This window comes from Schistocerca serialis, chromosome 7 (genome assembly GCF_023864345.2).
Source record: "Schistocerca serialis cubense isolate TAMUIC-IGC-003099 chromosome 7, iqSchSeri2.2, whole genome shotgun sequence".
In the NCBI taxonomy this organism is placed as follows: Eukaryota; Metazoa; Arthropoda; class Insecta; order Orthoptera; family Acrididae; genus Schistocerca; species Schistocerca serialis.
In genome coordinates this window covers 389,676,169-389,695,229 of record NC_064644.1, presented here as the reverse complement: position 1 = coordinate 389,695,229, position 19,061 = coordinate 389,676,169, and the positions used below count along the sequence as shown (strand labels likewise).

General features: G+C 39.3%; 1 protein-coding gene across 1 annotated transcript in view; it reads left to right on the top strand.

The window, feature by feature from the left end:
* LOC126412041 (sodium channel protein para) overlaps positions 1-19,061 on the top strand; it is a 903,820-nt gene that overhangs the window by 836,902 nt on the left and 47,857 nt on the right. The window contains exon 34 of the mRNA XM_050081417.1: positions 3,552-3,856. Within this exon, the coding sequence (XP_049937374.1) occupies positions 3,552-3,856 (305 nt within the window). The remainder of the gene's footprint in view (positions 1-3,551; positions 3,857-19,061) is intronic.

The following is a 19,061-nucleotide window of genomic DNA, read 5'->3' as shown; positions in this document are numbered from 1 at the left end:
GTAAATATTGTTTTGTTCCACTGCACTATAGAGTTTGTGTTTAACATGTGCCTATTCCTTTAATTTATGGGACAGAACTGTATTGTCTGCCATTGTTAAATCTGCTTAAAAAGTATTAATTATGCAAATATGAAAAACTTCTCAAGTTTTCACAAAAAATACGATTTAATCTTATGGTGAAAAGGTTGTGAGGCAAGTTTACCAAACACTGTAATGAGAACAATGCATGTTTAGACAGCAAGCTGTTTACACATTCTGATAACACAGTACTTCTATGTTTTTATTAATTACATAGCAAAATTCCTTTAAAACCAGCAATACAAATGAAATGAAACTTTTTTCACACTGTGGAGTGTCTCCTGATAAAACTTTGCAGACAGAGGAAAACTGTGTATTAGATTAAGATGCAAATCCAGATCTTTGTGTTTTATATGCAGTGTCCTACCAACTAAATCACCCAATCACATTTTACAACTTGATCCAATGCTTCAGTCTGTCAGCACCACTGTTCTTTCTTTTTCTAAGCTCCATTGTGGTTCTTATGTATGTGTTGCCAGAATAGCCCCCCGTAAGAAAGGATGTAACAGAGAAACCTTAACAAAAGTTAGAGGTTGATCCCAAAATGAGATATTCATTGTACAGTGTAGTGTAATGTAACTTGTGTATATACTAAGACTCTGTGTCAGACCAGGAATCTGATACGGGCAATGTAACCATCCAAGTCATCTCATGAACCAACTCAGTTTCAAACTAGTTTCTGCCTATATCTTATTTCTACTTCTACAAAGCTGGATAATCTCTGAAGAGTTTAACAAAGTACTAGCAGGTTGAAGTTTGGAGTTCACCCATCAGGTGTACTTATATAGTTCAGTTGGTGTAGCATTTCCTGATTTCATTCCCAGTCAGGGCATGGCAGCAGCCACCAGGAAAATGTAGTGAAGTTCTGCATGCAGTCTGACCACATAAATTGTGTACTTAGTCTGATTTATGGAAGGGATATTCAGATATCAAAAGTGAAACAGAGCTATTAATACGTATATTTTTACTGAACTAGTGACAATTGTTGAAACCATATTGTTCAGTAGAGTCATAAAACTGTTGTGGCATTTACCATAGTATGACACAGATGTTGACATCCATATCCTAGTTGTACATACTGTTGATTAAATCCAGGACACACCTGGATACGTTCTTGAGTTCTAAGTGCTGTTCCTAAAATTTAAATCTCAGCACTTACCTGCCAGAGAGCTTCCAATACTTCAATGTCAGTATGATCAGACCATTATAATGATCATCAGAATTTTCCCTCAGTTTACCATGAATGTTTTACACTGAATTCTATGCATGGCATTTAGTCTTTTCAGCTCAGTTACCAGTGCACTGCTGTAGCTCTCAAAGACTGGTCATAGTACCTGCCCCCAGATATGCCAGATTACTGACACACAATATATTTTCCTTTATATAACACTGTGTTCTTAGCACACTAACTCTACATTCATGCCCTATTGTAAATTACTTTGGGAATGCTCCTTATATTTCTAATATCTAGAACATAATTAACTGATGTTAGGGAGGAGACATTTACTGATTATGGCTGACATATTAAATGATTATTTGGCTCTAAAAAGATACAATCAATGTATGAACAAATGAACATTGCAAGTTTCTTATTATGAATATCATTTTTTAATTGTTAGTTCTTTTATTGCCTTTTATACATCTGCAATTTAAAGTTAATTTGAGCTAAACACTTTTGCATTATTTTTTGACTTTCCATTGTAGTGGATGGTGGGAATGCAACCATGTGATGATTTGCAGTTACAACTAAATTAGCCTTTGGCTGCACAGATTGTTTTTAATTTCTTTATGGCATTATCGATTTCAGGACTACCAGTCTCATCTTCAGATTCACATGTGAGCAGTTCCAAATATGTAGACAAGGTGTTTGTTTTAACTTGAGACAATTAAATATATTTAAAAATGAAACAGTATATCAAAAAAATTGTTCTAGATGAAAAGTGAATATCAGTAAACAGGACATCTGTCTATGCTACAACTGGCTATTTCCCAATGACCCCTCTTTGTGGGTGTGGTCGACTTCACATTTTCAAATGAGAATCCCCCATATTTATGCTTATTCATATTGTACACCAAAAAGTACATACAGTTTACTCAAACCATTGTTTTCCATTTATGGTGGCTAGTGCTGTAATTGACAAATATCAAGTGCCTCTGTTTTTGCAATTAAGAACCGACACATTTGATTCTACATTACATTTATTATGTAACTGTAAACATTGGTGCTGTAGCGATTGATATTTATGTTTCAAACTAATCTTAGAGCTGCAAATTTGATTGTACAGTACAGTATAATTAGCCGTTTCAAAGTTTGCTTAGAAACTACATTCAGCATGATCCAGAAATGATGACATGAATGTAATAGTTTTCTGTTCCCGTTGGGATGCTCGATATTGGTGTATCCCCTTGCCAGTCACCATTGGGGTGTTTGATTTTGGTGAGTCCGCTTGCCTCTCACCATTGGGGTACTTGATTTCAGTGAGTATGTGGATGTTTTGTATCCATGGAAGGTACACCTTTCACTATCGCTTCAAGGACATTTTAGCGTATCACAGTCACTGTCACTTCATGAACATTTTATCTTGTTACATTGGTTGTGGTTGGTATTCTGTCAGTAGCTGTGTAGTGGCCAGTGCAAGAGTTACAGTGGTAAGATGGAAACTCACCAAAATCAGTGACCATGATAGTGAGGTTTGAAGACAGGCTCCAAAATCTAGTATTCTGATGGTCTGCGGATTCATCTTAATCAACCTCCTAGGGAACAGAAAACTGTGTCACCATACAGATAGCTTATTTGACAGAAATGACAATGACTAGCCATGTTATTTGTACTGTATAATCACATTTTCAATACTCAAGTAATGTTTGAACATCAATATCAACTGTTATAACATGAAGGTTTACATTTACATCATAAACGAAATGAAGTATCAAATGTGTTGGTTCTTAATTGTAAAAACAGACACACTTTCTAGTTGTCAATTACAGTGCCATTTACCACAGATGGGAAATAATGCTTTGAATAAATCATATGTATTTTTTTGGTGTAGAATCTGAATAGGCAGTAAAAATGGAGGGTACCCATTTGAAAATACAAAGTTGATCCCACCCATACATGAGATGATCATTTGTAGCACAGACAGATATTCCCGTTACTAATATTAATTTTTCACGTAGAACTTTTTTATACAATCATTTTGGAGATATTCAGTTTTCTCAACTTAAAACAAACACTTATGTATTCCATTTCAGGAAATGAGAACTGTTCACAAATACATCTGAAGAAGAAACTGGTAGTTGGAAAACCAATTATCCATTAAATAAAATCAAAAACCAATTTTGTAACCAAAGGCTAATTTATTTATGATAGCAAACTTCTGTATTAATTTGAAAAGTGTAGTAAGAATATTTTCATTGAAACTGTTGCTCATGGTGTCACAGTGTCAGTTAATTATTGATTTTTTTCCCCTTAGGTCTGGTGCTCAGTGATATTATTGAGAAGTACTTTGTGTCACCAACTCTTCTGAGGGTCGTTCGAGTAGCAAAAGTGGGCAGAGTGCTCCGTCTAGTTAAAGGTGCTAAAGGCATCAGAACTCTTTTGTTTGCATTGGCGATGTCATTGCCAGCACTGTTTAACATCTGTCTGCTACTCTTCCTAGTGATGTTCATCTTTGCCATTTTTGGTATGTCATTCTTTATGAATGTGAAGGAGAAGAGTGGGATTGATGATGTCTATAACTTCAAAACTTTTGGACAGTCAATGATCCTACTTTTCCAGGTAACTGATGTTTTTATAAAGTAACTGCTATTTTTAAGCTTGGAGCCATCATTTTATAAAGTCATTTGTCCTATCTCCAGTAATTTGCTAAAATGTTGTAAAGTAAGCATAATAACTAGAGACCCGATTATATACATTTGCATGTTGCATATGCATTTGCATATTTGGCTCTTTTTCACTGGTTATTGCAGATTTTAACTAAAAACTAGTGACAATGCATATTTTCGCTCTATGTTTACAATATTTTAAAAATTTAGATGGGTAGTGTCTAGCTCGATCTAGTTTTGATGTCTCTCAGATTGACCATGACCTAGGACTGCATGCAATCATGAACCAAGAGGCCACTGCCTACCAAAATCATTACAGAAGAGCAACAGGAACAGGCAGGCAGAGTCAATGCTCATGCACCCACACCCACTGTTAATGCCCTTTGCTGTCATACAGTACACGCCAGCAACAATTAAATTACTCAAGCTTTTAGTCACACGTCCATTGTTTCTGTTTAGCTTTATGTTTACTTGTACATAGTTGAATGTGTTTACAACGTGTAGTGTGTAATATGTTGTGTGCCATGCCACCAGAAAAAAGAAATGTCGTTTCATGCATAGTTGAACATCCTGGAACATTTACATATGACGGAATTGTTTTATGTTGTCGAGTTTGTGAGAAAAACGTTTCATGCAACAAAAAGTTTCAAATAGACCAGACCAGCATGTCAACAACTTCTGACAATAGCAAGTTGCAGTAGCAGGCATTTGTCCAAAAGTAACAAAAAAAAAAAAAAAAAATGGTTTGACAGGGATCTATGTGAAGCTTTCATTGCAAGCAATATTCTGCTTCACAAACTTACAAACCCTATCCTCAAAAGCATCCTGTGCAAATATTGCTTAAATCAAAATATACCAGGCAAATGGACATTGCGTAAAAATTACATACTGACAATTTACGTGATCATTCTGGAAGAAATATGCAATGAACTCAAGGACAGCATTATCTGGATTTCAGTTGATGAAACTACAGATACTTGTGGCCGTTACATTGAAAATTTAATTGTTGGTGCTTTAAAAGAAGAGCTTTCTTCTTCCTATTTAGCGGCCTGCAAATAACTTGAAAAAGTAAATCATTCTACGATCACCAGATTTGTGAATGAGGGTATTAGAAAAATATTTCCAGACTCTTCTGCAGATGAAAGAATGTTTGTGTTTATTTCAGATGCTACTCCCTATATGATCAAAGCAGGAAAACCCTCGCAAGTATTTTATCCCGTTTTGATTCATGTGACGTGCTTTGCTCATGGAATACATTGCCTTGCTGAAGAAGTACATTCTATATGTGTTAATGTAAATAAACTAATTTCATCCACAAAGAAAGTGTTTCTAAAGGCTCCCCGCACATCAGTGCCTACAGAGAAAAACTACCAAACGTGCCTTTACCTCCCGAATCAGTGGTAACTCATTGGGGTACATGGGTTGAAGCTGTGTTGTATTACAATGAATATTTTGAGGCCATTAGAAGGGTAGTAAACGACTTCGATAGTGCAGAGGCTTTGGCAGTTTGCAAGTGCAAGGAAGCTTTTAATGATTTCAGTATTAAAAATGACATTGCTGTGATTAGCACTCATTTTACCATATACCTGCAAGTATTAAAAAGCTTGAAACTGAAGGTTTGGCATTGAATAAATCTATTCAGTTAATGGATAAAATTATTCTAGTGAACTCTTCATTGCTGAAGGTATTCCCAAGAAAACTTGCAGAAAAGTTTGAAAACATTTCAAACAATAACCCACGCTCGGACACCTTGTTCCGAATTGATAGTTTTATTAATGGGACAGGTAAACTATTACCAGAAACAATAAGTGCCAACATAGGGTGTATACGACCCGGGACAACCAGGAGATCCGGGAAAGACCTGGGAATTTTTTCATCCTGGAGAAAACCGGGAAAAACCCGGGAATTTTTTCATCCCGGAGAAAACTGGGAAAAACCCAGGAATTTTTCATTGTTTTAGTTTTCAGTTAATTTATTGTAATTTTGACTGGTAAGAACCGATACTCTAACAAGGATATTACTGCTATCCTGCTACTGCAGAATAATACTGCAGCAACAAAACATGAACCAGAGAATAAAACTTAACTTGCAAAGGAAATGAAGGAAACATTCCACGTGGGGAAAAAAAAAATCTAAAAACAAAGATGATGGGACTTACCAAACAAAAGCGCTGGCACGTCGATGGACACACAAACAAACACAAACATACACACAAAATTCTAGCTTTTGCAACCAACGGTTGCCTCGTCAGGAAAGAGGGAAGGAGAGGGAAAGATGAAAGGATTTGGGTTTTAAGCCAGAGGGTAAGGAGTCATTCCAATCCCGGGAGCAGAAAGACTTACCTTATGGGGAAAAAAGGATGGGTATACACTCGCACACACACACATATCCATCCACACATATACAGACACAAGCAGACATATTAAAAGGCAAAGAGTTTGGGCAGAGATGTCAGTCGAGATGGAAGTGCAGAGGCAAAGAGGTTGTTGAATGACAGGTGAGGTATGAGTGGCGGCAACTTGAAATTAGCGGAGATTGAGGCCTGGTGGATAACGGGAAGAGAGGATATATTGAAGAGCAAGTTCCCATCTCCGGAGTTCGGATAGGTTGGTGTTAGTGGGAAGTATCCAGATAACCTGGACGGTGTAACACTGTGCCGTGCACCAAGGCATGTTTAGCCACAGGGTGATCCTCATTACCAACAAACACTGTCTGCCTTTGTCCATTCATGCGAATGGACAGTTTGCTGCTGGTCATTCCCACATAGAATGCGTCACAGTGTAGGCAGGTCAGTTGGTAAATCACGTGGGTGCTTTCACACGTGGCTCTGCCTTTGACCGTGTACACCTTCCGGGTTACAGGACTGGAGTAGGTGGTGGTGGGAGGGTGCATGGGACAGGTTTTACACCGGGGGCGGTTACAAGCGTAGGAGCCAGAGGGTAGGGATGAAGTTTTGGAGATTTCATAGGGATGAACTAAGAGGTTACGAAGGTTAGGTGGACGGCGGAAAGACACTCTTGGTGGAGTGGGGAGGATTTCATGAAGGATGGATCTCATTTCAGGGCAGGGTTTGAGGAAGTCGTATCCCTGCTGGAGAGCCACATTCAGAGTCTGATCCAGTCCCGGAAAGTATCCTGTCACAAGTGGGGCACTTTTGTGGTTCTTCTGTGGGAGTTTCTGGGTTTGAGAGGATGAGGAAGTGGCTCTGGTTATTTGCTTCTGTACCAGGTCGGGAGGGTAGTTGTGGGATGCAAAAGCTGTTGTCAGGTTGTTGGTGTAATGGTTCAGGGATTCCGGACTGGAGCAGATTCGTTTGCCACGAAGACCTAGGCTGTAGGGAAGGGACTGTTTGATGTGGAATGGGTGGTAGCTGTCATAATGGAGGTACTGTTGCTTGTTGGTGAGTTTGATGTGGACGGACATGTGAAGCTGGCCATTGGACAGGCCTTCAGATCACAGATAGCCTGGGCTTCAGCAGTGGTGATCTGAAGGCTGACCGATCCATCATCATTCTTACGGCGGACAAGGGTTCCACGACCGTGGTACTTGATCGTCAGGAGTATGTGGCTGAGGGACTGTGTCAGCTTTCAGACAACACCACATACAAAGTTTGCCAAGGTAATCCCATTCCTGATGTCCAGGCGGAGCTTCAAGGAGTCCTCAGAACCTTAGGCCCCCTACAAAACCTTTCACCTGACTCCATCAACCTCCTGACCCCACCGACACCCCGCACCCCTACCTTCTACCTTCTTCCTAAGATTCACAAACCCAATCATCCTGGCCACCCCATTGTAGCTGGTTACCAAGCCCCCACAGAACGTATCTCTGCCTACGTAGATCAACACCTTCAACCCATTACATGCAGTCTCCCATCCTTCATCAAAGACACCAACCACTTTCTCGAACACCTGGAATCCTTACCCAATCTGTTACCCCCGGAAACCATCCTTGTAACCATTGATGCCACTTCCTTATACACAAATATCCCGCACGTCCAGGGCCTCACTGCGATGGAGCACTTCCTTTCACGCCGATCACCTGCCACCCTACCTAAAACCTCTTTCCTCATTACCTTAGTCAGCTTCATCCTGACCCACAACTTCTTCACTTTTGAAGGCCAGACATACCAACAATTAAAGGGAACAGCCATGGGTACCAGGATGGCCCCCTCATACGCCAGCCTATTCATGGGTCGCTTAGAGGAAGCCTTCTTGGTTACCCAGGCCTGCCAACCCAAAGTTTAGTACAGATTTATTGATGACATCTTCATGATCTGGACTCACAGTGAAGAACTCCAGAATTTCCTCTCCAACCTCAACTCCTTTGGTTCCATCAGATTCACCTGGTCCTACTCCAAATCCCATGCCACTGTCCTTGACGTTGACCCCCACCTGTCCAATGGCCAGCTTCACATGTCCGTCCACATCAAACCCACCAACAAGCAACAGTACCTCCATTATGACAGCTGCCACCCATTCCACATCAAACAGTCCCTTCCCTACAGCCTAGGTCTTCGTGGCAAACGAAACTGCTCCAGTCCGGAATCCCTGAACCATTACACCAACAACCTGACAACAGCTTTCGCATCCCGCAACTACCCTCCCGACCTGGTACAGAAGCAAATAACCAGAGCCACTTCCTCATCCTCTCAAACCCAGAAACTCCCACAGAAGAACCACAAAATTGCCCCACTTGTGACAGGATACTTTCTGGGACTGGATCAGACTCTGAATGTGGCTCTCCAGCAGGGATACGACTTCCTCAAATCCTGCCCTGAAATGAGATCCATCCTTCATGAAATCCTCCCCACTCCACCAAGAGTGTCTTTCCGCCATCCACCTAACCTTCATAACCTCTTAGTTCATCCCTATGAAATCCCCAAACCTTCTTCCCTACCCTCTGGCTCCTACCCTTGTAACTGCCCCCGGTGTAAAACCTGTCCCATGCACCCTCCCACCACCACCTACTCCAGTCCTGTAACCCGGAAGGTGTACACGATCAAAGGCAGAGCCACGTGTGAAAGCATCCACGTGATTTACCAACTGACCTGCCTACACTGTGATGCATTCTATTTGGGAATGACCAGCAACAAACTGTTCATTCGCATGAATGGACACAGGCAGACAGTGTTTGTTGGTAATGAGGATCACCCTGTGGCTAAACATGCCTTGGTGCACGGCCAGCACATCTTGGCACAGTGTTACACCGTCCGGGTTATCTGGGTACTTCCCACTAACACCAACCTATCCGAACTCCAGAGATGGGAACTTGCTCTTCAATATATCCTCTCTTCCCGTTATCCACCAGGCCTCAATCTCCGCTACTTTCAAGTTGCCGCCACTCGTATCTCCCCTGTCATTCAACAACCTCTTTGCCTCTGCACTTCCGTCTCGACTGACATCTCTGCCCAAACTCTTTGCCTTTTAATATGTCTGCTTGTGTCTGTATATGTGTAGATGGATATGTGTGTGTGTGTGCGAGTGTATACCCGTCCTTTTTTCCCCCTAAGGTAAGTCTTTCCGCTCCCGGGATTGGAATGACTCCTTACCCTCTCCTTTAAAACCCACATCCTTTCGTCTTTCCCTCTCCTTCCCTCTTTCCTGACAAAGCAACCGTTGGTTGCGAAAGCTAGAATTTTGTGTGTATGTTTGTGTTTGTTTGTGTCTATCGATGTGCCAGTGCTTTCGTTTGATAAGTCACATCATCTTTATATATATATAAAAAAACAGCTCTTACGAGCATCTGTGAACAGCAAAATGTGTGAAAGGCTTTAGGAAGTCTATGTAGTATGTAATGTTTCGTAACAACAAACTACCTCCGAAGTGCTTGACATCACAACTGTTAACATTAGATTCATTTAAGCAGTTACGAGTGGGCTCTTGCGCATGCGCAGTTGAGTCGCGTATGAGTAGTACCTTCTCTCGCTTCTGGCTACAGAAATGTTGCTGTTGGATGTGTAAGCAGCGAAACTTGGTATCTGAACCGGGCGGAAATTTCGGAGGGGGCAAATTCATATTCCTGAGGAAGAAAACCTTGTGTCACAAAGCTCCTATCATCTAGCGCATGTTGGTCTATCGACTATTCAAATGATTTTGAAACGCATCCCTGTTCGTTCCTTAAAATGTTTGAACACGTTTTAAGTTGAATTCTGAATGAATCATAAGTTGATTTTTAAATGTGTGCATAGTGTATGTGATGTGTCTGCCAGGGGAATCCTTGTCGCATCTAGAAATAAACTTTCCTGCAGACAAAAGGGGACGGGTCTATACGAGTTGAGCGGAATAAAGCTGAACGGGTGAATGACAACTGCTGTTTGTTTATGTGATTGATTGGGTATGTAAAGGTCAACATTGTTTTAATTACAAGCGAAGTCCATAGATTCAGACTACCAGAGCGGAAACAAGCGACTAACAAGAACAACAGGTAAGAAAGATTACGTATTATCTTCTCGGTGTATCCAAGAAAATAAAATTTTGACAGAAAATTTTTGGTCAGATTGCTAAACCAGAAAGGGCAAGTTGTACACTGTACAGTACAGTTATATTGGAGTAGCGCGGAAAACGCGTTGTATGAATATGTAACAACGTCTAACCGAAGAATAATCGCTGGATAACGAAACGGGTTATTCTGGCAGGGTTGATAGGAATAGTTACAGAATTATTGATGAGAAGATTGTTTGTTAGAACGAGGAAGGAGAAGAGATGGAGACATCACACAAATTATGGAAGAATATGACGATTCCAAATTTATCAAAAAATTTCATACTACTGCTTTTCGATCTCATACTTGAGAAACTGGAGCGTTTCAATGAAATGTGGAACTATTACCTAACATAAAGCTCTCTGCTTGTAGTAGGCCAGTTAGCGATTTGATATTGGTACTTAGCGAGTTATATTCTGTCGTATTATAAAAATGAACTTTATTACCAAAACCGTCTCGCTTGTGTGGTGTGTGTTACAATCCCTGCAATATTAGAAAGGCCTGTTTTATCTAGCAGACAGTGACAAAATAGACATAATCAGATCGAGAAACCACAGCAGTCTTGGGTACTATTTGTATTAACACCTTTTTCAGTACTAGACAATGACATTTCGATTTTTCATGTAGCAAAACATTTGACGAATTTTAATGAAGTAACACATTCTTTCACAGAAAGGAAAGCACTTCATGTAAAGCTGTAGCAAGATTAGAGAGAAAAAAACGCTAGGACCTAAGGATTGAAGAAATGTGTACTGTCTTGTCTCTTGTCTTTAATTTTCTGAAGAGTTCTTGTTCTTCCAGTTACAAACTATTCCATCCAGTATTAATTGCGAGGTTTTTTTTAGAGGGGCAGGATGTCAAACCGGCTGACTGGGAGCAGGAGAGGCACCACAGGACATTTTGATTTCCGCTGTCCTGCTGGATCCATCAAAGGTGGCATCCATTACAAAATATACACATTTGAATTCCACAATGCGAAATACGTGCGGTAGAAGAATGCTGTGTGAAGAGGCGTAACACTGCACTTTGGCACACTTGAGACCAAATAACACGTCTTACATTTCCTCTAAGTTATATGTTTTATGCATCAGACTCTTCTAAAAGAAGTGCGCTACGAAATGAATATATTTTTCTCAAACACTCGATGGAGAGGGCTGGAGGGAGGGGGGGGGGGGGGGACACCACCATCTACTATTGCCCCGGTTCGAAATATCGTAGATCTGGGGCTTATACGTAGAGGAATCTGAGTTATAGTGGGGGAGGGGGGGGGGGCAGCTAGTCTCCACGTGATCCGAGTTTACATTTAGTGATTTTGCTGTTTCCGCTTCGTTTACTGCTCTCAGATCAAAGAAAACAAAGTGATTTCTGTGGCTGGGAGCTGTCAATTGAATTAAAATACATTCACGTAATTACAGAAGGCTAAAATATGTTATTAGTTTCAGTTTTTATTTCATTTCCACCTTTCTGACAGTCAAGCATTAATTGCCTTGCAGAATAATGAAGTTACTTTTGTCGCTTTGCTAAAGAAATTCGACTTTTATCTATCTTTTCCGCTGAGGCAGCCAATTTATTTGAAATGAAGTGTTTACCACACTACTGGATAGTTTCAACTGTTTGCTGCATTTCAAATGCACGTTTTCATCTTCTAGCACTTATGGCATTATGCCATAATAAACAACTCAACATGTGATTATACAGTACTGGTACTCCAAGAAAATTAACATCCCTAAAACCACACTGAATGAGCTTAATATCAGGTCGAGGCCTACTTCGTTACATGAATGTGCACTTTAAGGCGAATTATTGATTGCAGTATTATTCACGAAATTTTGACACTCTTGATGTCTTTTTGATTTTATGACATAATGTAAGGTATTTTAATGTTTTACACGTACGAACATATGGGCTTCCTGCATCATCGCAGCTGCGTAAGCTTGGTGACGCCTCTTATCTGCCGCTCTCTAGCAACTGCTGTAACAAATCTATTTTGAACAGATCGCGGGAAAATATTACGAATTGTGGTTTGAAAAGCGTTATTTTCAAAGTAAATTTCCTTTCACCCAAGATGAACTATGTGCGAGAATGTATGACGAATCTCTTAAATCACAAAGCGTTTGACTCTCATTTAAAAATCAACTCTTTGATGACCATCCATGTGGAAGAATTTTGAGCCCAGAAGATCAGAGGTTTATGACGGTACTAAACATTTTACTGGCACATTTGTGTGATGTATCTTAAAGTGTAAAACGTGCAAAAAAGATCAACATCATGTGTGAAAGCTTAGCGTCTCTTGCAGCTTACTAATCTCAGAGACCAGTACTATATATGAAAGCTTTTCTTTTCTTGTAGCAGCATTACGGATATTAACTTTTCCTATTTGTGTGTTCGCACTACTTAACGATGATGTTGCTATTGGCTGACTACATCATGTGTCCTATGCTCTGAATATCCACAGTCATCGGCTGGCGAGATCACGTGACATGAGCTATGACTGGCTTACAAAAGCCCATCGCAATCTCAATTTCAATGCTTCGGTGAGTAACATGCAGTGTTTGGTGGAATGCGAATTAATACTTTCGTAATATGAAAATATGCAGCGTACGTGTTGCTGCACATCAAAGAACTTTCCAAAATGTGTTTCTTCCCCCTGAGTTTCATTTTCTAAAGTGCCAGGGAATCCTAAGCCGCTGTATAAAACCATAACCAGCCAAATGATTCATAAGGTTTACAGTTCCGAGGGAAAGTATAGTGTCACTTATCACGGAAAAAGTGTATTTTCACCAGGGATAAAGTGTATTTTTAACTGGGAGATTCGGGAAAAATCCAGGATTTTTTTTCCCTTGTCTACGTATACACCCTACAACATAACACTCAAATTCAAATACTGCCCAGTTACCTCAGCTGATGTAGAACGGTCTTTTCTGCTTTTAAAAATGTTTTGAGTAATCGAAGACACAATCTTACTACTGAACATTTGGAACAGTACTTGGTCATTTATGTTTACAATAGCTGAAAAATATAAAATTAATTGTAAATAATACTTTCGTCCAACAGTATTAATTAAAAGTTAATGTTGTGCAAAAAATTCATGATTGTATGTTGTTTTTTAAATAAAAGATTATGGAGTTTTTGAGCATGTCCCTCTGCTTGCGATATATCTCGAAGTTGGCCCTGTACGTATCGATTGTTTCACTGTGACTCACTCGCATCGCATCCACTTATTACTGATGACAATAGCAAAGGAGGAACAGTTCTTGAAACACCGTATGCATCCCCATTTTGCAAATTTTTAGAAAATAGTCCCATAAAAGGCCGCTTTCCTAACCTCTACCAGAAAGTATTCAGAAAATGATACCAGCTTTCTAAATGTACCAATTCTTCACATGGCCAGCACTCTTCCTTGTAATTTGATATGCACAGATTTGACTTTGAGATATAATCCACAGAGTAACCACCACGTTTTTTTATATTATTTGATCTGGCATATTTCGACACTTTTCACGCATTTTTAAGCACTTTTCATGCATATTGTAAGGTTTTTATTATGCATATAATCTGGTCTCTGATAATAACAGTGATTTTAGACATAATATATCCTTAGCATGATACAACTGGTTGAGTGGGATTAAGTAAATTTTTAGAAGTATTTTGTGGTTTCACAGACATAAAATATTTTCTAAGTTATTTCTATAGTTATCCGAGCACTTAAACACCAATCATAATCTGTTACTCGTATACTACAGAATTAGTCTTCAGTGTTACTGCTGCCTGTCAGTGCATAACCTGACTCATTTCACATATCTGAAGGCTCACCTTCTTGATGGGATTTACAGAACATGATGTGTGAGTGAATGAATGATACCTCTTGCAACAGATATTAATAAAATTAAGAAATATATAAGGAATCACTCTTAAGCAGATTTATGTAACTTCATTGTAATTTTTCACTTTTCACACTGAGTGTCAATTCATTTACTATCAAAATGAAGTTCTTACCAATTACTCCATAGAAACTTATAAACAAGGATTACCATCTGAACCTCTGTGGATTAAGTTTTTTTGTTTTTGTAAAGGACAAAAACATCAAACCATGTACCAAAACACTATGTCAGAATGTGTCATTTACTATGTGCTCTATAGAACAGGCAAATACAGGATATAACTGATGTAGACCTTAAAGTTTCTTGCTAGTAGTCGTGCCCATAGCAAGGAATTCCCTATTCTGAAGTGTCCTTAATGCTTATTGTAACTGGTGTCCATAACAAATGACCTTCTCTGACTTAGATTCTGAAAATGTTCCCGTGACGGTGAATTGGTGAGTCAGTGAAATGGATCCAAAGTGTAAGATAATTGGGAGACCTATTTTGTCATGTATCTTTCTCGTTTATTCTTTCTTTTACCTAATCAGTAGCATGATTCTTAGAGAAAGAGCTTTTGATAACATTGGGATTGACCCTATTGTTATTGAAGACAACTTAGCATTTTTCTCCAGAGATTTGAACAAGACTGCAGGTTACTTACTGCATGGCTGTACCAAATGATTCAAAAACCAAATGGAGAAAGCAGTAGGTGCGATGTTGATCATCTTAGCTACCACCCTGTTCTCCATTACATGTTGGACCATGCTGGTCAATAGTTGTAGTCCAGCTTAGATGCTCCACAACTGCTGGAGATTGAGATGCAACTCAAGTCCCTGGATGCACAGTCAGTCAACTGCTTGCAAAACAACAGAATACCTTAATCAGCACCTTTCCAACCACAACCTCTGTGGTGTTAAATTGACTGTTTCTGGCTAAATGTGTCAGTTTCAGGGAGGGAGGGATTTTGTGAGACAGCCAAGAAGTATCCTGAATATCCCATATTGAAATAAGTTTCGTGTAAGTTTTTCCAGTTGAAATGGTTGAGCCTTTGGAATAAACTTACAAGGGCCAATTGTTTGAACTACATCGGGCCTTAAAAATGCCACTGCTTTCCTCCACCAGGGGGGTGGGGTGTCAACCAGCGTCAAACCGCACAATAACCCTGGAAGAGTGGTTCGGTATGGGACGACGGAGGGGTGAAGTGGACTGCGGTAGCAGTCGTGGGGTTGTGGACCACTGCGGCTGCAGTGGGGACGGAGCCTCTCCATCATTTCTAGGCCCCCGGTTAACGTACAATACAATACAATAAGTAAACTATCTCGAGAAAGCCTATTAAACAAAGTTTGAAGAACTGGTTTTAAATGATGACTCTAGATATTTACTACAGTCCCCTATGTATCACTCACATAGGAATCATGAGGATAAGATTAGAATAATTAGTGCATGCATGAGGCATTTAAACACTCATTCTTCCTGCACTCCATACGTGAATGGAACTGAAAGAAACTCTAATAACTAGTACAATGGGACATACCCTCTGCCATGCATCTCTTGGTGGTTTGCAGAGTATAGATATAGATGGAGATACGCAGGTAGTGAAAAACATTCTTGTGGTTAGTTTATAACAGACAACAAATTAATGTTTTTAATGATTCTATACAAAAGTAATATTAGCTACAAGAAAATTCTAGAATGTTTCATCTTGTAATAATTGAAAGTAAATGGCAGCAAAGTCTGTCTTTGAAAACCATTGACCACCTTTTAATTATGTTAATAGCTCATCAGCTAGGGATGGGATGTGTATGTGTTTGTTTCATTGTAAAATCTTCTCTCTTTACAAGTCTCATCATTTCAAATAAAACATTCGAGTTTTCGATAGCTGTCCCCACCATCGTTATCAGGAGTTGAAATCACTGACTGCCAGAGCTGGCACTGTGTTCTGCAGATACAGATGTAATGGCAGCATCTGGAACCTTCCAGAGTGGGCTGGAGTGGTGTATGTGTGGAAGACAAATTGGGCAGCTCCTAGCATCTCTGTCCAGCTGCAGGACTGAGCAACATAATGTGTCGCAAGTGGCCAGCACCATGTTTCAAACTTCTGCTCCCACATCACTACAAGCGTCAAGCTTATGTCTTTGCTTTTGCTCAATGTCCAAACACATAGGCATGATGTTTGTAGGGATGCAGGAGCAGAAGTTTAAAATGTGGCACTGGCCGCTCGCGCCATGTGACATTACTGGGTCGTGCAGCAAGGCAGAGCTGATAGGAGGTGCCCAACATGCCTTCCATGGGTGTGCCACTCTGGCCCTCTCTGGAAGATTCCAGATGCTGCCATTACATCTGTATAAGCAGAACACAATGCCAGCCCTCGCAGTCACTGATTTCAACTTCTGATGACAATGGCGGAAACAGCTATCAAAACCTCGAGTGTTTTATTTGAAATAAAGCAGCTTGTAAACCGAGAAGATTTTATTGAAGCATGCCACTGTGAAAGACATAGAGGACACATGTATATATTTGCAATTGCACATTTCTGGTTGGTTTGAAGTCACACTTGGAGAAAACAATTGGGTTTTCATATTACTACCACAAAATATTAGAAGAATCAAGAGAGGATTCCATAAAGATATTATAAACTCTATAGAAGGTAATTACCATAAAACCAACTCCAGGAACTACTATAAAATCTTTGGGAAACAACTACAACATTATGTGGCCCCTACACTAATACTGAAGGATGAAGATGGAAGATTGACACACAGTAACAAGGAAATTGCAGAAATCATGGCAAAAGCATTTAACAAACTTCTGAATTGTGAGGAACCCAAAGAACCCTTACAAATCAACATAAATACCCCAATAAAAACCAAACCTAACAAACTAGATCCTCCAGCTTCCCAAGAAGTACAAAAATTCTTAAAGAACAACAAATTTATAAGGCATGTGGAGAAGATCAGGTTTTTGTTGAAATGTGGAAATATGCAAGTGACACAGTCAAGACCTCCTTACACATGGCTCTAACAAACATTTTAGTAACAGAACGATTCCCCGAACATTGGACCACAGCTATCATCCACCCACTACACAAAAAGGGAGATAAGAGCAACCCAGACAACTACAGAGGAATCTCTCTCCTAGATTGCACATACAAAGTTCTATCCAAGATCCTATATGAAAGAATCAAGGAGCAATTAGAACAGGAGTTAGGGGAATATCAGGGAGGTTTCAGACCATGGAGAAGCTGTGCAGAGCAGATAATTAGTTTAAAATTGATTATGGCATACTACAAGAAACAGAACAAACCTCTGGCAATAACATTTGTAGATTTTAAGAAGGCATATGACTGTCTCCACAGACCTTCAGTATTAAAAATTTTAAGAAATCTAGGACTCCATCTGAAACTAATTAAAATAATACAACTCACTCTAACCGACACCAAATCAAAACTGAAGTTTAGAGGAGAAATTTCGGAACCATTCCTCATAAAAACAGGCTTAAGACAAGGTAACTGTCTATCACCATCACTGTTCAACTGTGCACTGGAATACATAATGAGAGAATGGTACAAGGACAATCCAAAGATGATAAGAATTGGAAGTGCAAAACATGATATTAGCTTAAACTGCTTGGGATTTGCTGATGATCTTGCTCTCGTAGCCAACACCATTTAAGAAGCCAGGCAACAAGTGAAATCACTACAAGAAATAGCAGAGAAAGTAGGCCTTAGAATATCATTTGAAAAAATGGAGATTATGCTAACTGATCCACCACTTGCAAACAAAATTACAATAGGAGAACAGGAAATCAAAATTGTTGATAAATTTAAATATTTAGGCGAAATAATAACATACAATGTAAATGAGAAGCCATCATGGCAGAATAGAATAAAAAAACTGAACTACGCAAATTACATTACCAAAACTACATACAACAAAAAAATCCTATCTATAGATGCAAAATTAAAACACTATAAAACAGTTACACAACCAGAAGTAACGTATGCAGCTGAAACTATCTTCAAAACTACTAATACAGCAGAAATTGACAGAATACTAAAAATAGAAAGAAGAATAATTAGGACATGTATAAATAAACAGTATAAAATAAATGGACATTGGAGAATAGCATCAAATGAAACAGTATATAAGAAAATAGAACCTGTCATGAGCACGATCAGGAAGAAACTCATCTCATTCTTTGGACATCTGATGAGAACTCCAGCAAACAGAATTTGTAAAAAAAATAATACAAAAATTGTGGAATAGCAAGAGCGACATTAAATGGATCACAGAAATTAAGGAAGATATAAAAGAACTCCAAATTACAGTTTATTATTATTTATTATTATTTTGAGCTTTTCCTTATTACAGAGGCTTATCTCCAACATAATAATTTACCTGGAAATGACAATACAAACAATAAACGTTCTTAAACTATACTCTCAAAATATTTCTCCAGGTGTTTCGATCTTGCGTGTCCTCTTCCTCTGCGCCCATTCTCCTTATTGTGTGCTGTACATTTTGGAGTCAGGTGGTCACAAGTCGTCCTCTTCTTCTTCTCCCCTCCGGTTCCCACTCCAGTATCAATTTTGGTATTCTGGCTTCCTCCATTCGTCGTACATGCCCGTACCACTGTAATTTCTTCCTATCCATTACGTCATATATTCTTTCTTTTATTTCCATTCTCCTTATTACTTCGTTGTTCCTTATCTTTTCTTTCCTGGAGATTCTTGCCGATCTTCTCCAAAAGTCCATCTCTAGAGCTTGTAATTTTTTAATGTGCTTCATGTTAATTGTCCAGGTCTCCGTTCCATACAGA